The sequence below is a fragment of the Oncorhynchus masou genome, chromosome 24 (assembly GCF_036934945.1).
Source record: "Oncorhynchus masou masou isolate Uvic2021 chromosome 24, UVic_Omas_1.1, whole genome shotgun sequence".
Lineage (NCBI taxonomy): Eukaryota > Metazoa > Chordata > Actinopteri > Salmoniformes > Salmonidae > Oncorhynchus > Oncorhynchus masou.
This window is the reverse complement of record NC_088235.1, coordinates 46,046,895-46,068,693: the sequence shown is the minus strand read 5'-3', so window position 1 is coordinate 46,068,693 and position 21,799 is coordinate 46,046,895. Positions and strand designations below refer to the sequence as shown.

Below are 21,799 nucleotides of genomic sequence, written 5' to 3'. Positions count from 1 at the left end.
CGTAATTTTGTCCTCTCTTTTTTAGTTGGGACAGTATCTCAATTATACATTAAGGAAAATATGTATGTTTAGCTCACTATCATTTAAAAGTATTAAGGTGTCTAAGAATAAATATGCCAAAAATGAAATGTAGACAAATGCATTTCTAAATATTTTTTACTTTTGAGGAACTGTAGCTTCACAGCACCCCTTTAACAGTCATCTAGTGTAAATATAAATCATTGGTGAAATTCAACTCCTCCAGATTAAAATAAAGCTAGATTCACACAATGCCAGGGTCACAATCTGAAAACGTATCAAATGTTTAGAATGGCGAAAGTGGTAGTAAATGCACTTGTCCAAAATGTTCATGGAGACACGATCTAGACATTTGAAATGGTTACATTTGGGCACTCAGCTGTTGTACTATCCATGCTTGTAGATTAAATGCTTTCCACCTTTCCCTGACATCTCACACTTCATCTGTCATTAGGAATGTCTCTATAAAATGTCAGTAGCTGGCCTAAACCACCGCTGCTGCAATTTAGGATTTAAATATGCTCTGACCCACGGACTGGGCTAGCAACAAAATCAACTCAATCCATGAGTACTGAACTGGAACACTAGTATGAGAAGGGCTTGTGTCCTTTAAAAAAAGGATACACATATCTGCTGGAAGAATGACTTCTCCTAACAAAGACACCTCTGGGAGCCACAGTAAGTCAAAGCCACTGAATACACACAGACTTTAGACATTCTCAGTGGGCTGCAAAAATGACTTTACTGCCGTTTAATACATGTTATTTTAAAACCAGCATTGCAACTCTTGCTTTATACAATGAATCATATAATTGAATTAAAAGGGTGAACAGTGATCCCACCATTTGTGCAAAAGCAATACACTGGCAGGTATAGCTCAACCCTTTTAAAATCACTTAAGGGGCAAATTATTAAAAAGAAAAATAACTGTACAGTACTTTTAATAAACTCATGAATACAGGACTCCTGGCTGATGTAGGTGTGTGTGAGCCTCGGCAATGCAGCCCCAGCTTCGACGGTTGAGTCCTGCTCCTCGGAACTAAGCAACTTTGTTTTCTGTTGGTTAGTTTTTTCTGTTAACCCTCATTTTGCCTAGTTCTCTCCACCCAACCCAAATTAACAGTTCTATGGGGTCAGCCAATCAAGCTTCCATTACTAAGCGGCTAGTCCTGCTAGCATGACTGGCTCTCCCATTAGCCCCTGCCCCCCCTTTTGTAGAGCGGCTGAGGTTTGCGTGAAGTGCTGCGTCCCTGCCGGAGCATCAGGGAAACCTTGGCACTGATCAACCTCTCTGGTCCACAGGCCAGGTAGGGGGGCGTAGGAGCAGGCTGGGAGGGTAGGACGGCGGGAGTGGTCTCTGTCCAGTGGACTGTGACAGTGGCACAGCGGACCAAGACCAGTGGACTTCACTGGCTTATGAGCCTAGACGGGGCCGTTTCCGTGGGGACTGCTCTTCATCTTCGTCCTCCTCGTCTTCATCGTCAGGGTAGTCTACAAGGCCGACCATCGCAGTCTGTCAACAAGAACACAGGTCACAGAACTCAAGTAACTAAACCCTGAGGTTTGGATAATTTGGACTACTGGGGTGGCAGGCAGATGGGGCATTTTACTACAGATTGACAGGTAAAAAGAGGATATGGCTCACCTTCGCAACTAGAATGGCAGTTGACAGGGAAAGCTCACCTTGACTACCGGGGTGGCAGGTGGCGTTGCCGACTTGGCGGGGGAGCCGTTGGGACTGGCGGCGGAGGTGGGAGAGGTGGCTGGCTTGCAATTGGCACCGTTGGTTCCGTTGGCAGCCCCTGCAGAATGAGAGAAGGTAAACTTAAAGCTGCCAGTTGGGGTCCGCTTTGGGAAGTTCTCTTTGTTGTCACTCTCTTTAACTGCAAAGAGATGGAAATACATAGGGTGAACATACCATTCCACAAGTTGTGGGGTTAAACACACACACACACACACACACACACACACACACACACATACTGAGCAGAGTGGAGGCACTTACCTTTTTTTGCTTCCATATACTTTCCAAAGCTCTCTGGGAACTCTTCCTCAGGCCTGCTTTTCTCAATAGCCTCTCCATCTTCATTGAACCACATTTCCTCATCCTCGTCCTCGTCCAGCGTTCGGGCATCCCTACGATATCTGCTTGAATAACGTCAAGATTACTTTTAACAAGTTTTATGTAAATAACCAATTAAATGTTTTAAGTCACTCGACAATGCAACACTGCTGAAGTTACTCTGCTCAACACAAACTACTCTTAAATGATATGCTATCCCCTTTGGCTGAAACAAACCACAAATCAACTTCACTCTATTCTAGTTGTGCATGTCTTCGGGAGATGATGCTTTACTGACCTGTTGAGTCTCAGAGTCTGTCGGTCCTTCTCCTGCTCATATCTGCCCTTCAAGCCCTTAAAAGTCTGGACGTATTCAATGGATTCAAGTGCTTTGTAGTAGTTGTCTATAATGTGTGCTATGAGGGACTTGATATCCTCCTGTAGAGATAGATAGATATTAGGGTGTATACGTGTGGTAAAATGGTAAACAGACATGTTAAAATGTGAATATGGGCATACCACTTTGATGAACTCAAAGAGTTCAATGATGGCTGAGTTTAGGAGGTTGTATCTAGTTCCATTATCCAGCAGAGTGTTGATGACTGGCTCAAACAGGTTCCCTTTGACAATGTAGCGGTTGTAGTACTCATCCTTCTGCCCAATTATCCTCCTCATGAAACGCAGAGCACCTGTTAAAAGACATAACAAATCAGTACAATCAACACCTTGAAAAAAGGAGTTGAGGAAACTCCATATTGCATCTACTTACACCACAAGCAGTACATTTAAGTTATATGAATGATTATGCTCCACCCAAACGTTTGGGTTTTATCATGATGTGCTTCATTCAAATCATTCAATAATGAATGAACAAATTCAGTCTACTGACATACAGAATGTGTATGTCAATTCTTGGTGCTTCCACTATTCTTGCACCCATATCCCCTCCGTAGTGTTTCCCAGTGACTCACACAGCGCAAGGAAGGTGTGTTTAGAGTTCATTAGCACCAAAACTCGTCGCAGCAGGTCCTTGTTCATAATGTAGGTCTTTATGTGGTACGTGTGGTGCTCTACACAGAACGTCAGCAGCTCCAGTATCAAAGCCAGGAGTTGGGCTGTCTGGAAATTATCTGAAAGACACAAACATGCATTTACAATAGGGAAAGAGACCCTTATATAAATTAGAATTATGATTGGGAGTATCAATGTATGATTACATACCAGGACACACTGGGTTGATCTTGGTGGACCCCTCTTGCAGATCTGTAAGACACAGTAAAAGCAATTAATATCAGTCTTACAAATGCATAAGTCTTTAACACAACACAGATCCCAACAAAGACGTCATGGCCTGTCAAAATCGAATAGAATTGTATGTCACATGCGCCGAATACAACAAGTGCAGGCTTTACTGTGAAATGCTTACTTACAAACCCTTTCCCAACAATGCACTTAAAAATGAAACTAACAAAGACAAAGTAAATAGTAACACAATAAAATAACGAGGCTATATACAAGGAGTACTGGTACCAAGTCAGTGTACTGGGAAATTAAGTAGTTGGGGAGAATGATTGAAGTAATATGTACATGTAGGTTTGTTTAGGTGATTGTTTGAAGTACTATGTACTTGTAGGTAGGAGGGTGAAAAGTAGAAAGACCGGGTAGCCGTTTAACTGTTCAGCAGTCTTATGGCTTTGGGGTATAAGCCAATCAGGAGCCTTTTGGTCTCAGACCTGGCACTCCGGTACCACTTGCTGCAGTGACAGTGAGAACACGGGTAGCTGGAGTTTAGGGCCTTCCTCTGACACCGCCTGATATAGAGGTCCTGGATGGCAGGGAGCTGGGCCCCAGTGTTGTATGACAAGCATTTGCCATTCCAAGCAGTACCAGATGCTTTCAATGGTGCAGCTGAAATGTTGAGGATCTGAGGGCCCATGCCAAATCTTTTCAGCCTCCTGAGGGGAAAGAGGTGTGGTTGTGCCCTCTTCATGACTGTGTTGGTGTGTTTGGACTAGAGGTCGACCGATTAATCTGAATGGCCGATTGATTAGGGCCGATTTCAAGTTTTCTTAACAATCGGAAACCGGTATTTTTGGGCACCGATTTGCCAATTTTTTAAACATTTTTTTAACACCTTTATTTGTTTAATCTTTATTTAACTAGGCGAGTCAGTTAAGAACACCTTCTTATTTTCAATGACGGATTAGGAACGGTGGGTTAACTGCCTCGTTCAGGGGCAGAAAGACAGATTTTCACCTTGTCAGCTCGGGGGATCCGGTCTTGCAACCTTACAGTTAACTAGTCCAACGCAATAACAATCTGCCTCTCTCTTTGCACTCCACAAGGGGACTGCCTGTTACGCAAATGCAGTAAGCCAAGGTAAGTTGATAGCTAGCATTAAACTCATCTTATAAAAAACAATCAATCATAATCACTAGTTAACTACACATGGTTGATGATATTACTAGATATAATCTAGCGTGTCTTGTGTTGCATATAATCTGACTGAGCATACAAGCATCTAAGTATCTGACTGAGCGGTGGTAGGCAGAAGCAGGCGCGTAAACATTAATTCAAACAGCACTTTCGTGCGTTTTGCCAGCAGCTCTTCGTTGTGCGTCAAGCATTGCGCTGTTTATGACTTCAAACCTATTAACTCCCGAAATGAGGCTGGTGTGACTGAAGTGAAATGGCTGGCTAGTTAGCACGCGCTAATAACGTTTCAAACTTCACTCGCTCTGAGCCTTGGGGAGGTTGTTTCCCTTGCTCTGCATGGGTAACACTGCTTCGATGTAGTGGCTGTTGTCGTTGTGTTGCTGGTTCGAGCCCAGGGAGGAACGAGGAGAGGGACGGAAGCTATACTGTTACACTGGCAATACTAAAGTGCCTATAAGAACATCCAATAGTCAAAGGTTAATGAAATACAAATGGTATAGAGGGAAATAGTCCTATAATAACTACAACCTAAAACTTCTTACCCGGGAATATTGAAGACTCATGTTAAAAGGAACCACCAGCTTTCATATGTTCTCATGTTCTGAGCAAGGAACTGAAACGTTAGATTTCTTACATAGCACATATTGCACTTTTACGTTCTTCTCCAACACTTTGTTTTTGCATTATTTAAACCAAATTGAACATGTTTCATTATCTACTTCAGGCTAAATTGATTTTATTGATGTATTATATTAAGTTAAAATAAGTGTTAATTCAGTATTGTTGTACTTGTCGTTATTACAAACACATTTATTTAAAAAAATAATAATAATGTAAAAAAATAAAAATCGTCCGATTAATTGGTATCGGCTTTTTTGGTCCTCCAATAATTGGTATCGGTATTGAAAAATCATAATCGGTCAACCTCTAGTTTGGACCATGATAGGTCCTTAACCTCTTGGTGTTAGCGGGCAGTATTTTCCGGGCAATTTCTCAGCCAAACGTGAAGAACAAACAGAGTTATTTCGCCTACAATAATAATCTTTTGGGAAAAAAATGAACTTTGGCTATCTACCTGGGAGTCTCGTGAGTGAAAACATCCGAAGTTCATCAAAGGTAAACGATTTAATTTGATTGCTTTTCTGATTTCTGTGACAAGGTTGCCTGCTGCTAGCAAGGCATAATGCTATGCTAGGCTATGATAAACCTACACAAATGCTTATCTAGCGTTGGCTGTAAAGCATATTTTGAAAATCTGAGATGACAGGGTGATTAACAAAAGGCTAAGCTGTGTTCCAATATATTTCACTTGTGATTTTCATGAATAGGAATATTTTCTAGGAAGATTTATGTCCGTTGTGTTATGCTAATTAGTGTCAGATGATGACAACGGTCCCGTTCACGGGATGGGGTGTCACTACAGGTTAATGATGTGGACACCGAGGAACTTTAAGCTCTCGACCGTCTCCACTTTTCCTGTAGTCCACGATCAGCTCCTTTGTCTTGCTGACGTTGAGGGAGAGGCTGTTGTCTTGGCACCGCTGACATCTCATCGTCATCAGTGATCAGGCCTGCCTAGGGCTGTGGCGGTCATGAAATTGTGTCAGCCGGTGATTGTCAAGCAAATAACTGCAGGTCTCATGGTAATTTAACGTTAAATTGACAAACACATTTAGCATCTCCTGGCTTTCACGCATAGCCTACAAACCACTGATGATGACATTTGGAACGTTTACATTTTAAAATGTCTAATAAATCCATGATTTTAGACAGGTCAAAAGAAACATGAAGAAAATGTAGTCTTTCAGAAGAGCAGAATAGCATACGGAGTTGTCCTTATGCCATATGGCTGTGTGCTACACTAGCTCATTTAGCAATTAGAATTCTGTGGCATTATTGTATTGTATGACGAATACAATAGAACGTTGCTCAATAAAAAACATTCTGTGTTGAGTGGTTAACAAAGAAACAGGTCCTTCTCTATGCTTAATTTAGACTTATAACTTTAGTTGTGATGCAAACTTTGGGCTATATATGTTCTGATTTTTAATCAATTCTATGGCTGCATGATGCAACTAGTGATTTTAAAAAAGTTACATGAAAGGCATGAGCTCTGTTCCCCACACTTCATCAGTCTCATTCCCAATTTGACAAGCAATAATGATAATGCTTCAAATTTCCCGGCTGCACCCACTTTGTGTGGCGGTAATGCCCCCTAAAACAATCCATGCATTTTGTGGACAGTGGATGTTGTGCCCTTGGGCTAAATATAATCATTAATTAGAATTCCCTTCTCCTGGCTGCATGCTCCGAAGCACCTCTCACTCACATGGCTCCCTCAAAAAGCTCATTTCTTATTAGCCAATGCCCGTCATGCGATTTGGGTCCTTTTCACAGGCCACAAGTGAAGAAAGACACATTGGGGACGCAACCATATGCATCCTTATCCAATTTGGAGTCGCATATTGAAGATATTGGAAGAATTGTCAACATTTACTTTTCCGTCAGCCAACAAGATGAGTAGGCCTAACGAACAGCAAAATCACTAGACTATGTCAATCTACTATCCCCCATAATACAAAAGTTGACCTATTCAATACCAGAAATAAATATAACAAACAATCTGGGACAGTTAAATTAATACAAACAAAACCATCAAAAAAACCTTTAAGCAAAGGAAAGCCCTATTTGGTAAAAGACCAAGTCCATATTATGGCAAGATCAGCTCAAATAAGCAAAGAGAATTAACAGTCCATCATAACTTTAAGACATGAAGGTCAGTCAATACGGAACATTTCGATAACTTTGAAAGTTTTGAGTGCAGTCGCAAAAACCATCACGCGTCATGATGAAACTGGCTCTCATGAGGACCGCCACAGGAAAGGAAGACCCAGAGTTACATCTGCAGCAGAGGATATGCTCATTAGAGTTAGCAGCCTCTGAAATTTCATCCCAAATAAATGCTTCAGAGTTCAAGTAACAGACACATCTCAACATCAACTATTCAGGAGACTGCGTGAATCAGGCCTTCATGGTCAAATTGCTGCAAAGAACCCACCACTAAAGGACACCAATAAGAAGACTTGCTTCGGCCAAGAAACACAAGCAATGGACATTAGACAGGTGGAAATCTGTCCATTGGTCTGATGAGTTTAAATTTGAGATTTTTGGTTTCAACCGCCGTGTCTTATGAGACGCAGAGGAGGTGAACGGATGATCTCCGCATGTGTAGTTCCCACCGTGAAGCATGGAGGTGGTGGTGTGATGGTGCTTTGCTGGTGACATTGTCGGGATTTATTTAGAATTCAAGGCAAACTTAACCAGCATGGCTAGCACAGCATTCTGCAGCGATACGCCACCCCATCAGCCTTGCGCTTAGTGGGACTATCATGTGTTTTTCAACAGGACAATGACCCAACACAGCTCCAGGCCGTGTAGGGGCTATTTGACCAAGAAGGAGAGTGATGGAGTAATGCATCAGATGACCTGGCCTCCACAATCTCCTGACCTCAACCCAATTGAGATGGTTTGGGATGAGTTGGCCCGCAAAGTGAAGGAAAAGCAGTCAACAAGCGCTTAGCATATGTGGGAACTCCTTCAAGACTGTTGGAAAAGCATTCCAGGTGAGGTTGGTTGAGAGAATGCCAAGAGTGTGCAAAGCTGGCAAAGGGTGGCTACGTTGCATAATCTAAAATATATGTAGATTTGTTTAACACCTTTATGGTTACTACATGATTCTGTGTTATTTCATAGTTTTGATGTCTTCATTATTATTCTACAATGTAGAAAATAGTACAAAATAAAGAAAAACCCTGGAATGAGTAGGCGTCCAAACTTTTGACTGGTACGTATAGTACGTACGTACGGTCACTGTGGGGACTACGTCGTCGATGCACTTATTAATGAATCCAGTGACTAATGTGGTAAACTCACTGCCATCAAATGAATCCCGGAACATATTCCAATCTGTGCTAGCAAAACAGTCCTGTAGCTTAGCATCTGCTTCATCGGACCACTTCCGTATTGAGCTCATCCCTGGTACTTCCTGTTTGAGTTTTTGCTTGTAAGCAGGAATTTCGAGGATGGAGTTATGGTCCAATTTGCCAAATGGAGGGCGAGGGAGAGGTTTTTTTGTGTAGAGTAGAGGTGATGTAGAGTTTTTATTTTTTTGCCTCTCGTTGCATAGGAGACATGCTAGTAGGAATGAGGTAAAAAAATAATTTCAGTTTTTCTGCATTAAATTCCCTGGTTACTAGGAGCGTTGCATCTGGGCGAGAATTTTTTGGTTGTCTTTTTTGCATAGGGCGCTACACATCTTGTTGAGTGCGGTGTTCTTTCCAGCATCAGTTTGTAGTAGTAAACAGACAGCTATGAAAAATAAAGGAAAACTCTTGGTAAATAGTGGGGTCTACAGTTTATCATGAGCTATACTAACTCAGGCGAGTAGAACCTCAAGACTTCCTTAATATTAGAGATCGGGGACCAACTTGTTGACAAAGCGACGTACACCCCCTCTCCTCAGCTTACCGGATGCAGACGTTTTGTCCTGCCAATGAAAAGAAAAACCAGCTCGATTTATATTTTCCATGTCCTTGTTTAGTCATGACTCTGTGAAACATAGCATATCACAGTTCTTCAGATCACACTGATAGAATAGTCTTGAATGGAGCACATCCAGTTTATTTTCCAATGATTGCACATTTGTCAATAGAACGTAGGGTAATGGCGACTTGTCCACTCGCTGTCGCAGTCAGGTTAGATATCCCGAACACCGACCTCTATAGTCGCCGCTTCCACCAGTTACGGGGATATGGGCCTGGTCTGGGATGAGCGTTATGTCCTTCACCTCCGATTGGTTGAAATAGAAGTCCTCATCCAAATCAAGGTTAGTAATCGTTGTTTTGAAGTCCAGAAGCTCTTTTCGGTCATATGAAATGGCCAAACATTAGGTATAAAAACGAGTTAGGATCAGCGCAAACAAAGCCCAAAAGCACAACTGGTCAGGGGCCCATCCCCTCTGGCGCCATTATACTGTCCAACATAAAGCCATGCATATCCACATACAGCTGGAACTATACACACCTATTCAAGCACGACATGAGACCATACACACAATTCATACATACATTTAGATCAAAGGGTCTCCCCTGCTCACCTTTACAGTTCTTCTCATCTACAGTGCTGGCCAATAGAGGGACTGTGAGGACCTGCATGCAGTACTTGTAGAAGAAGCTGAGGAACTCAGTCTTCTCTGTTTTCTAATGGGATTCAAAGTTTAGAGTTCTTTAAAATGTATGAAAGTTTGGTATAATTCTGCAATCTTGTACAATAACCATTACACCCAGTGTTATGACAGAACTCTGTGTGAGTGACTGAGTGAGTGAGAGATTGGATAGGGTCTTACATTGGTGGGGGCCAGCATGTTCTCTGGGTCGATCAATGTGCGTAGAAGCCCCATAAGCTGCACAGCACCCCCCAACTCAGGGTCCGAGTCACAGATCATCTGCTTTATCACCACGTTGATCAGCAGCACATCCTAATGCACAGAGAGGAACTTTGAGCGGCAACACCTACAGGAAACCTTGAACATCCTCAACATCTAATCACTGAAAAAGATCCGAAAAATATATAATAGGTGTTATGTTTACCCAAGCATAAGGAACAGTTCATACGCATTTTATAGTGGCCTGAAAAAGTACACAAAATAACAACAAAATAGGAACAAAATCCACGGGGATTAATACTTTCTCAAGCCACTGTACAAGTAACATTTTACTGGGTAAATAATCATGCCGTTACTTACATAATCACAGCTCCATATGGCACCGAGATGTGGCAGAGAAATTTGCCCACTAGTGTCACATTTCATGTAGACCTAGTTATATGACAAGGTTGATGCTATACTTACATCATCAGTCTGCTGTGGCTCCTGCATAACAAACTCCCGGACCATGGAGGGACTGAACTCCACCAGATAGGAGAAGATATCTGTGGCTGCAGCCCTCACCTGCAAATCGTCCATACCCTGTGGAGACGGTGAGACACACACTGATAGTGTGCTCTAACTAATAACTCATTCAGCGCCATCAAGGTGTTTCTTTAGGGCACATGTGTCAAACTCATTCCACTGAGGGCAGAGTGTCTGCGGGTTTTCACTCGTCCCTTGGACTTGATTCATGAATAAGGTCACTGATTATTAAGCAGTGGTGTAAAGTACTTTAAAGTATTTTTTACTTAAGTCGTTTTTGGGGTATCAGTACTTTATATTTGACTACTTTTACTTCACTACATTCCAAAAGAATATTATTTACTTTTTACTCCATACATTTTAGCTGACACCCAAAAGTACTAGTTACAATTTGAATGCTTAGCAGTATAAGGAAAAAAGGTCCAATTCACACACTTATCAAGAGAACATCCCTGGTCATCCCTTACTGCCTCTGATCTGGTTGACTCACAAAACACAAATAACTCCCCCCCCCCCCCTTAAATGATTTAGATGCACTATTGTAAAGTGGCTGTTCCACTGGATGTCATAAGGTGAATTCACCAATTTGTAAGTCGCTCTGGATAAGAGCGTCTGCCAAATGACTTAAATGTAAATGTAATGTAAATTACATCTGAGTGTTTGAGTGTGCCCCTGGCTGTCAAAAAAAAGTAAAGGAAATTGTGCCGTCTGGTTTGCTAAATATAAGGAATTGGATGGATAGCATTTACTTGTACATTTCCTTAAGTATGACAAGTGAGTACTTTTCCCACTACCGTACTGAAGTACATTTAAAATCTGATACTACTTGATTAAAAGTCTAAAATATTTTACTGTGTTACCTTAATGTAAAATGACTCAAGTAAAAGTATCTTTACTTTTACTCAAGTATGATAATTGAGTACCTTTCCGACCTCTGTTATTAAGGAACTCCCCTCACTTGGTTGTCTAGGTCTTAATTGAAAGGAAAAAACAAAACCAGCAGACACTAGGCACTCCATGGAATGAGTTTAACACTCCTGCTTTAGGGGCTCAGGTGTCTGGTGCAATCTGGACTGACTTAATACCTTTAAGTTCAGGGTTCAGAAACATACTGTTACATTTATTTTGACGTGATTCCAAGATGCAGCCCTTGAAGTTGAGATGGTATTTCACATTCAAGGGATCAAGAGAACTTTGTCACATCAAAATGTCTAGGACAAATATGCAAAACCTGTTTGACATTTAATAGACATTTAATACAGTAGTAAAACCATTCATACCATGACTATTTCAAGAGCAGGAAGAATGCCTAGATTCGCCAGAGTCTTGAAGAAAGCATCTCTATTTTGCGGTTGCAAGGTTTGTGAAAAAGCACAAAATTCTTTGAAAAAGTTCACCTGTGAAGAGGAAGGAAAACAGAGGACAGTGTGTCACTGAAACCTTTATTGCATTAAAGCTAAGTATTTGCATGCTTTTAATTAAACAAGTTGATCATTCAACTTACTAGTTCCCGCCTTTTACCGTCTTCTGTCGCTTCATCCGTTAGCTGTGCAAAGACTTCAGTTAGGAACTTCTCATCCTCCTGTAGTGCAAGGCAGGGATAAAAAGTTGACAAAAACATACTGCATCACAGTTTGTGGTCATGTTGAAAAAGCACCGGGACTTTACGTACTTCTTTATGAAGTCGACAAACCTTAGCCAAAAGCAGTAAAAGTAAGCATGTTTTATATCGGTGGTTCGATGTGAAAGGAGACGAAAGGAGACAAATTGCCAGTTTAAGAAATGTTGTGGAACAAACAGCAGACTGAAGACGGCTGCAGCCAACATGGTTGAGCCCATCTCCGTGGTAACATGGACTCAGGACCTTGTCCCGAAGCTACCGACAGCGTCACCTCCTCCATGCTTCATTGAAACCACACATGCTGAAATCATCCGTTCACCTACTCTGCGTCTCACAAAAACATGGCTGTTGAAACCAAACATCTCAAATTTGGACTAATCGGAGCAAAGAACAGATTTCCACCGGTCTCATGTATATTGCTCCTGTTTCTTGGCCCAAGCAAGTCTCTTCTTATTGGTGTCCTTTAGTAGTGGTTTCATTGCGGTTCGACCATGAAGGCTTGATTCAGTCTCCTCTCAACAGTTGATGTTGAGATGTGTCTGTTACTTGAACTCTATGAAGCATTTATTTGGGATGCAATTTCTGAGGTGCAGTAAACTCTAATGAACGTATCCTCTGAAGCAAAAGTAACTCTGGGTCTTTGTTTCTTGTGGCGGTCCTCATGAGAGCCAGTTTCATCATAGCACTTGCTGGTTTTTGTGACTGCACTGAAAGAAACATTCAAAGTTCTTGAAATGTTCTGTATTGACTGACCTTTATGTCTTAAAGTAATGGACTGTTGTTTCTCTTTGCTTATTTGAGCTGTTCTTGCCATAATATGGACTTGGTCTTTTACTAAATAGGGCTATCTTCTGTAATACTACCCCTACCTTGTCACAACACAACTGATTTGCTCAAACGTATTAAGATGGAAAGAAATTCCTCAAATTAACTTTTAACAAGGCACAATTGTTAATTGTGACTACCTCATGAAGCTGGTTGAGAAAATGTCAAGTGTCCTCAAGGCAAAAACGTGACTACTACGAATAATCTCAAATATATTTTGATTTGTTTACTACATGATTCCATGTGTTATTTCATAGTTTTGATGTCTTCACTATCATACAATGTAGAAAATAATAAAAATAAAAACCCTTGAATGAGAAGGTGTGTCCAAACTTTTGACTGGTACTGTACATACATACACACAGTGCATTCAGAAAGTATTCAAACCCCCTTCCACTCTACAACATTGAGACTTGCCCCGAAGCTACTCATGCGCTGTCTTGGCTGTGTGCTCAGGGTCGTTGTCTTGTTGGAAGGTGAACCTCAAATCCAATTTTATTGGTCTCTCTCACACACACACACACACACACACACACACATTTAGCAGATGTTATTGCGGGTGTAGCGAAATGCTTGTGTTCCTAGCTCCAACAGTGCAGTAGCATCTAACACAACAATACACACACACACATCTAAAAGCACAATTATGGAATTAAGACAAATATTTGATTGAGCATTGACTTAAAAACAGTAGAATAGAATACAGTATACACATAAGATGACTGGGAGACTAGTCAGGACCTTCACCCCAGTAGGTCTTGAGCGCTCTGGAGAAGATTTTCATCAATGATCTCTGTACGTTGCTCAGTTCATATTTTCCTCAATCTTGACTAAACTCCCAGTCCTTGCCGCTGAAAAACATCCCCACAGCATGAGGCTGCCACCACCAAGCTTCACCGTAGGGATGGTGCCAGGTTTCTTCCATACATGACGCTTGGTATTCAGGTCAAACAGTTCAATGTTGGTTTCATTAGACCAGAGAATCTTGTTTTTCCATGGTGAGATTCATTTAGGTACCTTTTGGCAAACTCCAAGTGGGCTGTTAAGTGCCTTTTACAGAGTGGCGGCTTCCGTCTAGCCACTTCCGTCTACCATAAAGGCCTGATTGTTGGAGTGCTGCAGAGATGGTTGTCCCTCTGGAAGGTTCTCCGATCTCCACAGAGGAACTCTGGTGCTCTGTCAGTGTGACCATAGAGTTCTTGGTCACCTCCCTGACCAAGGCCCTTCTACCCCGATTGCTCAGTTTGGCCGGGCGGCCAGCTCTAAGAAGTGCCTTTGTGGTTCCAAACGGCTTCCATTTAAGAATGGAGGACACTGTGTTCTTGGTGACCTACAAAGCTGCAGAAATTATTTGGTCCCTTGATCAGATCTGTGCCTTTACACAATCCTGTCTCCGAGCTCTACGGACAATACTTTTGACCTCGTGGCTTGGTTTTTGCTCTCACATACACTATCAAAATGTAGGACATTAGCCCTGACCTTAAACCCGTTGTACACCTTTGGGATCAATTGGAACACCGGCTGTGAGCCAGGCCTAATTGCCCAACATTGGTGTCTGATCTCACTAATGCTTGTGGCTGAATGAAAGCAAGTCTCTGAGGAAATGTTGCAACATCTAGTGGAAAGCCTTCCCCGAAGAGTGGAGGCTGTTATAGGAGCAAAGCGGGGACCAACTACATATTAATGGACACGAGATATTCGACGAGCAGGTGCCCACATTCTTTGCCACGTAGTGTGTGTGAGATTATATATATATATATATATAGTATTTCCCTTTGCACGATTATAAAACAGTGACTGTGGTTATTTTACTGACAAATAACCATCATCCAAAATCTCATGACTGTCACAGCCCTAACCAAGTCCCTCTTGAACTTCTAAACATGTATAATTACATTGCAAAGTGCCAACAAGGGAACTTAAAAAGTAAATTGTGCGGATTTCAAATTAGATACCTTGATTAAAATTGAAGATACCCTATCAACTACAAACTCTTTCAACAATAGAGCATTGATTTACAATACTGAAGACAATAGCGGCAAAAATATATCATATTTCATGACAGTCCATTACTGTCAAATAAAATACATTCATAAAGTTAATCCTTTCCAGGTTGATGACAACAGCAGAATATCACATGTAATGATTACAATTGATGTTCAAATGTGAAGATGGAATGTTCTATACTTTTCACAGGAAAATAAAACCAGCAGAAAAACAACATTATCATCTACATTGACAATGGTGTGAAAGTTTGTGATATGTAGTGAGTTAAGATCAGTGACTGTGCTTTATTTCCTTCACTTAACACACTAAAATGAAACCTGTTAAACTGAAAACACCAGAGCTGAAGAGGCAGTTCAGACAACACAAACGGATTTGCTTACACTCCATTTCTAGTCAAGAACAGAAGAGAACATTTTCTGAGGGTTCTGTTGGTTTGCAGTAACTCACCTGCAGCATGCTGACTATCTCCACCTTGTTGAAGAAAATAAAGGATGTGAGGGTGGAAAGGAAGTTCTCCTCGAAGACAGAAGGTGTGGGCAGGATGATGTCCTGGATGTACTGCACCCGGTACGTCTGGTGGATCTTTTGCCGCAGCTCTGAGTCCGTGATGGGGATTACCTCCTTGAACTTGGCCGTCTTGGTGAGGAACTCCCGGTGCTTTTTAGGTTGCACCAGCGACGGATCAAACTCCAGACAGCCAACCACATCCATGATACAGTCGTCCGAGAACATGACCTCAAATAGAGCCGCCTTGTTGAGGAACAACACTCCACGTACAATCTCATACAGGTGGTGTAGGCCCTCCCGGTTTTCGAGGTCCTCGCACACCTGGAAGAGCTGCAGCAGCTTCTTCATATAGCCTTCGCTCATAAGGGCCAGGGCCAGCTTCTCCCGGCGGATGGGCGAGGACAGGACAGAGGTCACAAGGTCAGCGATCTCCTCCAGCCGGGCCAGCTCGCATGGAGGCAGCTCCACCAGGTGGCTGGTCTCTGGCATCTCCTCGAAGCGCTCCTCCTCAGACTCATCGATGGGGTCCTGGGTGATCTCCAGCGCAGGGTCTTTCCCTTGCACCTGGTGAGGAAATTAGACACGGGGCCACATGTAAGAACTACTGAGAGAAAGACAGTTGTATTGCTAAGGAGAAAATTCAGTTACATGATATTCTATACTTAATTATTAAATGGCTTAGTTTTGTAAGAGATTAATTTGTTTGTTTACTGCACCTTAAAGAAGCAGCAGTGACCGAAGCACAGACATGGCTATTCATAGTATTGTGGCTTCAAATAACAAGCAAATAAGGTACAATCAGTTGCTCTAGACAATGTTCTATTGCAAAAGGTTGTTGTTTAACATACATGTGTCACCAACAGTAGTGACATGTAGTTTATGTAGTTCAAAGTGTGCTTTCGGATGCCATAAAAATACTAAACAGCATAGTAGTGTACCATAAACCTTACACTGACTTACAAAACCATATAAACATGGTACTATACCTGACATATCTTTTCCCAGATTTCATCGCAGCCAGCTTTTTCCTGAAAACTCAGGGCCAGATCATAGTTCTCTGCTTCCGACCACACAATCAGGGTGTCCTGAGAGGGGGAAAACCATTCTCATGATCAAGTTGAAAAAACATATTTTCATAACATGAAATTTGTAAATCTGGTCTTTGCATAACAATGTAAGAAAATAAAAATAATAATTGTGTCAAGTTAACTGCAACTGTACACATGCAGAATTCTTTAGATGCATAAGGCCAAGCCATAGACTACTCTCGGCTTCCACACGGCAAGCTGTGCTGGTGCATTAAGCTGGACACCAAGACACCAAGAGGCTCCTGAACAGCTTCGATTCCCAAGCCATAAGACTGCTAAATAGCTAACAACGGTTGAACCATACATTTTTGCACCGTCTCTGTGTACACTACTGGGACTCTACACACTAGAGGTCGACCGATTATGATTTTTCAACGCCCATGCCGGCGTTGGAGGACAAAAGACAGCCAATACAGATCAATCGGACGATTTTAATTTATATTTGTAATGACAATTACAACAATACAGAATGAACACTTATTTTAACTTAATATAATACATCAATAAAAATCAATTTAGTCTCAAATAAATAATGAAACATGTTCAATTTGGTTTAAATAATGCAAAAACAAACTGTTGGAGAAGAAAGTAAAAGTGCAATATGTGCCATGTAAAAAAGCTCGCGTTTAAGTTCCTTGCTCAGAACATATGAAAGCTGGTGGTTCCTTTTAACATGAGTCTTCAATATTCCCAGATAAGAAGTTTTAGGTTGTAGTTATTATAGGAATTATATGACTATTTCTCTCTATATCACTTGTATTTCATATACCTTTGACTATTGGATGTTATAATAGGTACTTTAGTATTGCCAGACTAATCTCGGGAGTTGATAGGCTTGAAGTCATAAACAGCGCAATGCTTGAAGCACAGCGAAGAGCTGCTGGCAAATGCAGGAAAGTGCTGTTTGAATGAATGCTTACGAGCCTGCTGCTGCCTACCACCGCTCAGTCAGACAACTCTATCAAATCATAGAATTCATTATAATAACACAGAAATACAAGCCTTAGGTTATTAATATGGTCAAATCCGGAAACTATCATTTTGAAAACAAAATGTTTATTCTTTCAGTGAAATACAGAACCGTTCCATATTTTATCTAACGGGTGACATCCCCAAGTCTAAATATTGCTGTTACATTGCACAACCTTCAATGTTATGTCATAATAATGTACAATTCTTGCAAATTAATTACGGACTTTGTTAGGAAGAAATGGTCTTCACACAGTTCGCAACGAGCCAGGTGGCCCAAACTGCTGCATATACCTTGACTCTGCTTGCACAGAACGAAGAGAAGAAGTGACACAATTTCCCTAGTTAAAAGAAATTCATGCTAGCAGGCAATATTAACTAAATTTGCAGGTTTAAAAAGATACGTGTGTATTGATTTTAAGGAAGGCATTGATGCATTTGGTTAGGTACACATTGGTGCAACCAAGGTGTGTTTTTTTCTCCGCGAATGCGCTTGTTAAATCACCCGTCTGGCAAAGTAGGCTATGATTCAACGATAAATTAACAGGCACTGCATCGATTATATACAATGCAGGACAAGCTAGATAAACTAGTAATATCAACCATGTGTAGTGAACTACTGATTATGTTAAGATTGATGGTTTTTTATAAGATAAGTTTAATGCTAGCTAGCACCTTACCATGGCTCCTTGCTGCACTCGCATAACAGGTAGTCAGCCGGCCACGCAGTCTCCTCACGGAGTGCAATGTAATTGGTCATAATCGGTGTCCAAAAATGCTGATTACATATTATGAAAATGTGAAATCGGTCAACCCCTACTACACACTAATTTATACTGACTACACACACACCATCATAATTTACACCACTGCTACTCTGTTTATCATACATGCTGATAACTAGTCACCAACCCATATACATATCTACCTTTATCACTCCAGTATTCCTACATATTGTAAATATGGTATTGGAACTAACCCTGTATATAGCTTATTTTCTTGTGTTATTACCTTATTTTTAGCACTACATTGATAACGATTAGGCTTACCTCATTGTTGGGTTAGGAGCTTGCAATAAAAGCATTTCACTGTCATTTTGCACATGACATTAAAACAAGCTACTTTTAGAAATGGATGACCCACAGAGCAAAGAAAACGCTGAAGTTACAGTGCCGCCAGAAAGCATTCACACCCCTTTACTTTTTCCACATTTTGTTTTGTTACAGCCTGAATTTAAAAGGGATTAAATAAAGATCAGGCATACACACAGTAAGTCATGATGTCAAAATGGAATTGAGTTAGAGTTTGATGGATGTTTAATGGATGTGATAGGAGAAAATGGAGGATGGAACAACATTGTAGTTACTCAATAATAGTAACCTAGTTAGAAGAGTGAAAATAAGGAAGCCGGTCCAGAAAAACATATCCCAAAACATGCATCCGGTTTGCAACAAGACACTAAAGTAATACAAAAAAATAGCAAAGAAATGTACTTTTTGACTTGAGTCTAAAGTTTTGTGTTTGGGGCAATCCAATAGAACACATTACTGAGTACCACTCTCCATATTATCAAGCATAGTGGTTGGTGGCTGCATCATGTTATGGTTGTGTCATCATAATAGTTCAGGAACGGTGAGTTTTTCAGGATAAAAAGAAACTGAGCTAAGCACAGCCAAAATTGTAGAGAAAAACTTTGTTCAGTATGCTTTACACCAGACACTGGGAGACGAATTCATCTTAAAATATACCAAATCTACACGAGTTGCTTAGTGGATGATCCCGAGTTACAGCTTTGACTTAAATCTGCTTGAAAAATCTATGGCAAGACTTGAAAATGGTTGTCTAGCAATGATCAACAACCAATTTAACAGAGCTTGAAGAATTTAGAAAATAACATTCAAATATTGCACAATCAAGATGTGTAAAGCTCTTAGACTCACCCAGTCACATCTGTAATTTCTGCCAATTCTGATTCTAACATGTATTGACTTCCGTGAATTAGATATTTCTTTATTTAATTTTCAATAAATGTGCTTACATGTCTAAAAACAGTTTTTTCACTGTCATTATGGAATATTGTGTGTAGATGGGTGAGAAAAAACAAACTTAATGCTTTTTTGAATTCAGGCTGTAACAGCAAAATGTGGAATAAGTCAAGCGGTATGAATACTTTGAAGGCACTGTACACACAGCAGTCCATTATAGACAGGTTGACATATTGTCATGAGCTTTGTCCAGGAGGCAGAACTGAGCGATTTCCCCATAGGTCAGATGCAAAGTCAAAATGTGCTACATTGTAAAAATTCACAAAAACAAACATTTGCTTTTTGGTCAGGGTTAGGCATTAGAGTTAGCAGTGTGGTTAAGGTTAGCTTTCAAATTACATAGTATTACTGTGGCTGTGTCAACTAGTACCCACTACACAGCTGCCTCCAGAACAAGACTAATGACGAAAAAACGATAACCAACCCGTTATAGAGGCAGAATACTCACTTGTTGTTTCTGATATGCAGTATTTGGGCTGATTTTAGACTCCAGAAGAAGTGAGCCTAAAAGACAAATGGGAATTTAGTTAGCTACCCACTACCTTAATGAAATAATTAGTTGATGCCTAAATATTCGCAAAATTATAATACAGAACGGGATAATTCAGTCACATGGGTGTGAAAGAACATGTTCTTCAAATAAGACGGATGTTGTAACTGTAATTGTCAGTCTTAGTGCTGAAACCTGAACACACTTTTACTGACATGAACTGTGCATGTAAACAAGGACAACTACCCATAAATTAGCTAACGTGTGTTTTTGGCTGGCAAGCAAATGTCCCTTTATTTATTACCGAGTAAACCAAGTGAGTTTACTTGCTGGTTAACGTTAATTACCTAGCCAGCTGACTAACATTGGACCAGGTAACGTTAGTGAACTAGCTGGATATAGTACTTTTAAAAACTGTACCGATGGTCAACTAGCTACGGTACCAAAATAGCTATAAACAAATAATTGAAAGGAAAACAGGATTACAAAGCATGTCAGTTAAACGACACTTTACTTCCAAGCATTGGCTCGCTAGCCATCCAACTAGGTTAGTTAGCTCACAAGCTGGTTTGAGTAAATAATGTTAGTTAGTGTTAGATAGCTGTTTATTGATTCGTTTATGGCTAACAGTAATTAGCTAACGAGCTACCTAAAGCAATTTCTTTGATGATTTGTATTTGATCTTCAAGCCCAACCACCAATAACATTAGCTAGCGTTAATACAAGTAAACGTTTAAATTTGTTAGCCAACGTTAAATAGATACCATTAGCTAGCTAACGGTAGCCAACTAGCATTAGCAATAGTGTGATGGCTCGAATAAATAACTTAATTCACACCGGCAGCAGTGACTGTAACGTTACGCTACTAACGTTAGCTAGTTCAGTTGGTGTTTTTACGTCAGTTAGTTACAGTCGCCGATTGTTCGCAAACTAGTTAGCGATGTTGATTTATTGGATTTGCGGCCTGTTAAAATGTTACCAGCCAACTAGATAGCTGCGTTACGAACAAAACAAACATGCGACGAGCTATCTGACCATCTGCTAATAAGATATGTTAGCTAACAACTCACCGTCGGATTCGGCCCGAACTAATAATGATATTCCCTTCAGTCGTTCGACAAAGGTAGACGAGACATGTCCTGTGCCCCTATCATCCCACTGTCGGTCTTCATTCAGCGTATATACTTTCACACGCCGCCGAGTATCCGACATGGTTACCTTGAGCGGAAAAGCTAACAATCTAACGTTAGCAAGCCACTGGTTCACTATTTCAAATAGTTGCCTAGCTATTTTCTTATCCCCGAACTTCAAACTTTGTTTCCACCCGCATGTTTTGCAATAATGTGCTAAAACGCAAAGCTAATTCACCAGCATATTACGATGATTATTATTTTCCCCGCAGAATGCCGGATAGCTAGCTAACTAACTGTACAATTCACCGTTGAAAACACAACAACTACGACGGCCTCTTCACTCTCATCCAGAGACCGCCATCTTGTAATCCGATCTTGTCTTTTTCTTCCCTACGTCAATCAAACGGTTACCGCCGCGGGGTCTCCTTAGAGGGGCTACGGAAGCCGGTGTGTCCCATGCCACATTCGCGCCGCCCAAAGGTCCCCCGCCCTCTCCACTTTCCTTCCATTGAAAATGAATGGGAAGGGGTGTTTCACCGCGCGGTACCGCGTGATAGTGTATACGGGGCTTTATTGTGGCAATATCCAAACGGACAGATCTGTTACAGAACTAAAACAATGAGTATGTAG

The 21,799-nt window shown here is 41.0% G+C and overlaps 1 protein-coding gene across 4 annotated transcripts; it reads right to left on the bottom strand.

Annotated features, from left to right (window-relative positions):
• Window positions 1-734: 734 nt before the first annotated feature.
• On the bottom strand, window positions 735-21,569 carry LOC135512260 (serine/threonine-protein phosphatase 4 regulatory subunit 3-like). Of its 4 annotated transcripts, none has more exons than XM_064934100.1 (16): window positions 21,107-21,568; window positions 19,995-20,050; window positions 16,431-16,529; window positions 15,385-16,008; window positions 11,989-12,066; window positions 11,765-11,881; window positions 10,425-10,541; window positions 9,921-10,052; window positions 9,672-9,774; window positions 3,302-3,343; window positions 3,052-3,210; window positions 2,600-2,769; window positions 2,379-2,518; window positions 2,024-2,163; window positions 1,702-1,901; window positions 735-1,531 (listed from the first exon to the last, which is right to left on the bottom strand). In XM_064934100.1, exons 1-16 carry the CDS (start codon window positions 21,246-21,248, stop codon window positions 1,433-1,435), a joined length of 2,418 nt encoding a protein of 805 aa, XP_064790172.1. In that variant the 5' UTR covers window positions 21,249-21,568; the 3' UTR covers window positions 735-1,432. The 4 variants fall into 4 exon arrangements, with proteins under 4 accessions (XP_064790172.1, XP_064790174.1, XP_064790175.1 ...); XM_064934102.1 differs by having other exon boundaries at window positions 1,702-1,820; window positions 21,107-21,566; XM_064934103.1 differs by having other exon boundaries at window positions 21,476-21,552.
• Window positions 21,570-21,799: the final 230 nt, after the last annotated feature.